Source organism: Nicotiana attenuata, unplaced genomic scaffold (genome assembly GCF_001879085.1).
Source record: "Nicotiana attenuata strain UT unplaced genomic scaffold, NIATTr2, whole genome shotgun sequence".
NCBI classification, from domain to species: Eukaryota; Viridiplantae; Streptophyta; class Magnoliopsida; order Solanales; family Solanaceae; genus Nicotiana; species Nicotiana attenuata.
In genome coordinates this window covers 358,673-364,632 of record NW_017670751.1, presented here as the reverse complement: position 1 = coordinate 364,632, position 5,960 = coordinate 358,673, and the positions used below count along the sequence as shown (strand labels likewise).

The 5,960-nt window shown below is 38.8% G+C and overlaps 1 protein-coding gene across 1 annotated transcript; it reads left to right on the top strand.

The window, feature by feature from the left end:
* Positions 1-4,153: 4,153 nt before the first annotated feature.
* Positions 4,154-5,204, top strand: LOC109242982. The gene is made up of 2 exons (XM_019409877.1): positions 4,154-4,274; positions 4,426-5,204. Exons 1-2 carry the CDS (start codon positions 4,154-4,156, stop codon positions 5,202-5,204), a joined length of 900 nt encoding a protein of 299 aa, XP_019265422.1.
* The last annotated feature ends 756 nt before the right edge of the window (positions 5,205-5,960 follow it).

The window sequence follows — 5,960 nt, the reverse complement described above, 5'->3', positions numbered from 1 at the left end:
GAGACCAGAGCTGATTTATTATTGATCAGCATGGTAGATTTTGATGTTATCTTGGGCATGGACTGGTTGTCGCCCCATTATGCTATTCGTGACAGCACCTAGTCTTTATGACTAGGTTAGCCTAATACTGCAGAAATGAAATAGAAACATAAAGATACAACTAACGAATATAGTTAATAAGAAGAAATGATGCCACTCGGCATATAAAATAATCACTTTTCCCAAAACCTGGAATGTCGCAATGTCACAAGCTTCTGAGAGTTTCTAACTGCTCTATGCATTATGTCTGAAATAAACAAGGGGAAATCAAAAAAGAGGATAGAAGGGGACTCCGAGATTTGCAGACGCGGCAGATACACCTTGAAGTCTTCTGAAGCAGCAACCACGCAACTAGACTCGAGGTTGATAGCTAGTACCTGGATCTGCACACGGAAAATATGTGCAGGAAAGGGCATGAGTACACCACAAAAGTACCCAGTAATTGCCAAGCCTAACCTCGGCCGAGCAGTGACGAGATCAGGTCAGGGCCCTACTAGTTTAAATATAAAAAAAATTAACAAAAAGAAATATCGTGGTAAATAAATAAGTACTGAAATTTAACAAGGAAATAAGCATAGAAGAACAACAACTCAGAAACACAAAGGTAACAATAAGGAATCTCCCGGGACATCGTCCCATAGTTCCAAACGTAAATGTGGAGGGGTATCTCCCGAAATACCGTTTCGTAGTCCCAAAGTAAATATGCAGCTCAACAAAAGTAAACAACAGTTACAGCAAGAAAACTACAATTTTATTTAAGTCCAATTCAAGGAAAAGCAAATAATTTCACTAAACATGCTGCGCAGAGTTTAAATAGGTAGTTAAAACACATCGGCATGCTTTCCTAATCTAAACAAGGTAGTACATATGCTAGTGTAGTTCAAACAAGGAGAAAATAGGTCATGACTAAGTGAAAAATGAAGTTTTACCTTAAATAGCCTCTGTACATACTCGTCACCTCACGTACACGGTGTTCATATATCAAACAATACCAAATCCTAAGGGGAGTTTCCCCCACACATGGTTAGGCAAGCCACTTACCTCGAACCAAGCTCAACTCAATCCAAAACAATGCTCGTTCCGCGAATATCCGGCTCCCCGGGCTCACCACTTGGAATCGGGTAAAAGTCACAAATTATGAACACCCATTCTCTCACGAGTCTAACCATACCAAATTCACTCAAATCCGATACCAAATTCTCGATCAAAATCCCAAAATTCGGCCTAAGAACTATTCTCAATTTTTCCCAATTTTTTCACCCCAAATCCAAAATTAAATGATGAAATCAAGCATAGACTAGTGCGATTTAATCATAAAGGAGTTAGGAATCATTACCCAACAACTTCCGCCAAAAACCTCTCCAAATTTTGCCTTCTACCGAGCTCTCAATCAAGTTTTGGAGTTATGAACTCAAACCCTCGTTTTTTAACTTTAAATATGCCCAGTTACGCCCTTCTTCGCGAACACGACCACCACCTCGCGTTCGCGTAGAACAAAAAACCACTGCCCATTTCTCCTCTTTCACGAACGCGTAGCTTCAGCTGCCAGGACCTTCGCGAATGCGACCCCTTATTCACGAACGCGAAGAGCAATTCCTGGGGTCCCAGCTATTCCACCTTTCCTCTTCGCGAATGCGTTCATTTCTTCGCGTTCGATGCTTCCACTGGCCAAACTTCCCGAACGTGAGCTCCCCTTCGCGAACGGGAAGAACAATTACTCTTCATGATCCAGCTCTTCTTCATGAACGCGAGCTCCACTTCACGAACGCGAAGAACAAATGTCTGCAACAGAAAAACCAGCAAAATCTGCTATCCTTCTAAGTCCTAAAAAGACCCGTTGAGCATTCGAAACACACCCGAGGCCCCCGGGACCTCAACCAAACATACCAAACAATCCTAAGACACCATACAAACTTAGTTGAGCCCTCAAATTCCATCAAATAATGCTAAAATCACGAATCACTCTCCATCCAAACTTTAAGAACTTGAAACTTCAAAATTCTACAACTGATGCCCAAACCAACCAAACCACGTCCGATTGACCCCAAACTTTGCACACATGCCATATTCAATACTACGAACTTACTCCAACTTCCGAAATCGGATTCCGACCCCGATATAAAAAAATTCACTACCTGTCCAAAACTCCAAAAATTCGACTTTCGCCATTTTAAGCCTTAATAAGCTACGGACCACCAAAACACAATCCGGACACGCCCTAAGCCCAAAATCACCCAACGGAGCTAATAGAATTGACATAATTTCATGCCAGAACCGTCTTTATACTGTTCCGACTACGGTCCAAATTCTAAGACTTTAGCGCTCATTTATGGACTAAGTGTCTCAAAATACTTCGAAACTCAAAACAAATCTTCCCAACAAGTCCCAATAACAGAAATAGATACGGGAAAGCGGTTAAAGGGGGATCGGGGCTATAACTGTCAAAACAACCTACCGGGTCCTTACATTCAGACTTGTATCTTTCATATTAGATGCTCATGACTTTGTATTTATCAGTTTTGGAAAATTGTTATGTATCGACGATGTTGTTTATGTTAATTGACTTTAGACTTTGTGTTAATTCAGTATTTATATTTTGCTCTTGTTATGCTTGGCTTACCTTGGAAGTGAGTTAGACGCCATCACGATCGATTGGTGGTTTTGGGTCATGACAATCAGAGTCAAACTGTCGTTTTTATCGGTGTTGCTATTTGCGAAGTTGTGATATTTTACAATCTCAATCAAAAAGTATTGTGTATGTTTTCTATAATACTTCTAATAATAATGCCACCATTTTACTATTAAAACTGTATTTTCACCCACCACCTGATGATATTATTCGTGTTAGGTGTGCATGTCTTGTTTATAATTTAACTATTAAAATTGACTTTGATTTATTTTCGACTGAGATTACTCAAGTTATAAGAGCATTTGATGTTATTCAAAGAAATAATAGACAATCAAGGATTATGAAATTTAAGGCTAAGTGTACTGAACATAACCTTACCCCCAGATTCATACCAAATGAAATTATTACTCGGCGGAATTATACATACAAATTCTTAAGATGTTGTTATAAATATAGATTGTGTATAACTAAAGTTCCTAACATGCATTGTAGTGATCCTAATCGTATGTTAACAATTAGTACTTGGGATGCCATTAATGATGTTATTAAATTTTTACATAAATTGTATGTGCTACTATTGAGTTTTCTAGAGATTATTACCCTATTATTAATATGGTTTTAGTAGAGTTTTTAGCTAAAATTTTCCCTTATCTTTAAGGGTAAGTCTATTATATGACCCTGAGCACCTACTCTCCTTTAACTTTGCTAATGTTGAGCAGTTTTAGCCTATCTAAAAAAATTCAAACAGAGAATCCTAATATAAATAGAAGATGCATGGGTCTTTGTCATCAGTGGTGAAAAAAGAGACATTGACCGGACTATTCTTCTTCTTTGAATACCAATTCCATTTTTCCCAAATTGTTTAAACTCATCAAGGCCACATCTTCCTTCAATTGCTGCTATGCATGCCATTTGCCTTTAGTAACAACTTTAACTTTGCCTTCTGTCATTTTTTTCTTCCAAAGTTTGATTGAAACAAAATAGAAGAGGAACACATAAAAGGGAACTAAAAACACTGTCAGGAAATACCATAACAGATCATGCAGCTGTAAAGGAGGAGATTGTATCCTTCTACAAAAGCTTAATGGGAACTAGTGCACATGTACTTCCTGCTGTGGACAAGATGGTAATGAGGGAAGGACCAACCTTAACACAGCAACAACAACAAGACCTGATTGCTGAAGTTACTAGACAAAAGATAGATGAAGCTCTGAAGGGAATAGGAAGTGATAAAGCACCGGGCATAGATGGATACAATGCAGAATTCTTCAAGAAAGCATGGCCATTGATCAAAGAAGAAGTGTATGCTGCAGTGAAAGAATTTTTCTACACAGGGGTGATGTTTCCAGCAATCAACTGCACTACTATCACTTTTCTGCCAAAAATTCCTAATCCAGTAACAATTAAGGATTTCAGGCCTATTGCTTGATGCACTGTGTTATAAAAGCTTATCTTAAAGTCATAGCCGGTAGATTACAGAAGATCATGCCGTACATCATATCTGAAGCCCAAGCAGGGTTCATCCCAGGGAGGAAAATAGCAGATAACATCATTCTTGCTCATGAGCTAGTTAAGGCCTATAGCAGGAAACATATATCTCCTAGATGTATGATGAAGGTTGACATGATGAAAGCATATGACTCAGTTGAATGGGTGTATTTGGAACAACTGTTAGAATATCTATGCTTTCCCACAAAATTCAATAACTGGGTGAGAGCTTGTGTATCATCAGTGAGCTATTCAGTCATGATAAATAGGGAGAAAGCCTTTTGAAGCTACTAAAGGACTCAGGCAGGGTGATCCCATATCACCATTTCTATTTGCAATTGCAATGGAATGCCTAAGCAGGCTGCTCAAAGGATTGAAACATGTTAAGGAATACAGGTATCACCCTAGATGTGGTAAGCTGGATATAACTCACCTCAGCTTTGAAGATGACCTACTGATGTTTGCTAGGGGTGATAGTAAGTTTGTCTCCACTTTACATGCTTGTTTTATGCAGTTTTCTGCTGCATCTGGACTGCTAGCTAATCCCAATAAGAGTGCAATCTATTTTGGAGGAGTTGCTCAGGATACTAGACAGGAAATTCTACAGCAGACTGGATACTTACTTGGGGAGTTACCTTTCAAATATCTGGGCATCCCACTGGATACAAAGAAGCTATCAACTATGCAATGTCAACCACTGATTGACAGAATAGTTGCAAGGATTTCCTCTTGGACAGCTCGAAAACTATCTAATGCTGGAAGGGTGCAGTTAGTCCAAACAGTGATATTTGGTATCCAATCTTACTGGTCCCAAATATTTATTCTACCAGCTAAAGTGATGAATCTAATAGAGTCATATTGCAGAAGCTATATATGGTCTGGCTCTAATACAATTACAAAGAGAACTTTGATAGCATGGGATAGAATGTGCTTACCTAAATCTGCTGGAGGGTATAATGTGCTGAATATCAGAGTGTGGAATAAAGCTGCTATCACTAAAGTATATTGGGATCTGGCACAGAAGAAAGACAAAATGTGGATAAAATGAATCCACACATACTACATAAAAGGGCAAAGCATAGTGGAGATGAATATACCCCAACAGGCAAGTTGGATGGTGAGAAAGATCACGGAGGCAAGAGAGGTGATTCAACAAATGCCTACAGTACAATACAGGCAGAGTAGTATCAAGCAAATTTACTTAGGCATTTTGGGAAATTACAGCAAGGTGACATGGAGAACTTAAATGTTCCACAATGAAGCTAGGCCCAAAGCAAGATTCACTATGTGGATGCAATGTCATGGGAGATTACTGACAACAGATAGGCTTGCAAACTGGGGAATTCAAGTAAGTTCAAGATGCTGCTTATGCAATGGAGCAGATGAATCACATGCACATCTGTTTGGTGAATGCAGGTTTGCTAAAACAGTATGGGAAAAGCTTATGCAATGGATACGAATTCATGTGAATTCAATGCAATCTTATAATCAGATGATGGCATGGGTAGTAACACAAGCTAAGGGGAAATCATGTAAAGCCAGAATAATGAAAATGGTATATGCAGAATACATATATGGGATATGGAGGGAGAGAAACAGTAGAATATTTGAAGAGAGAACGAGGACTGCAGATCAAATAGCAAGAGAAGTGGCATGTGTTTGCAATATTAGAGCTCAAGGAGGAATGAGGGCACAAATGCAGCAACTTATGTTTTGAAAACAATGTAGTAACTAACCAGCCTCTTGTATAGTTTTCTTATGTACTGCTCATACTATAGGATAGAGTTAGAATTATGTAAAGATT

Bases quoted from the DNA above. Each gene is read 5' to 3' on its own strand.
- LOC109242982 (XM_019409877.1), top strand. From the start codon at position 4,154: ATGCCGTACATCATATCTGAAGCCCAAGCAGGGTTCATCCCAGGGAGG. The intron at 4,275-4,425 runs GTATGATGAAGG...CATGATAAATAG, and splicing joins GAAACATATATCTCCTAGAT to GGAGAAAGCCTTTTGAAGCT.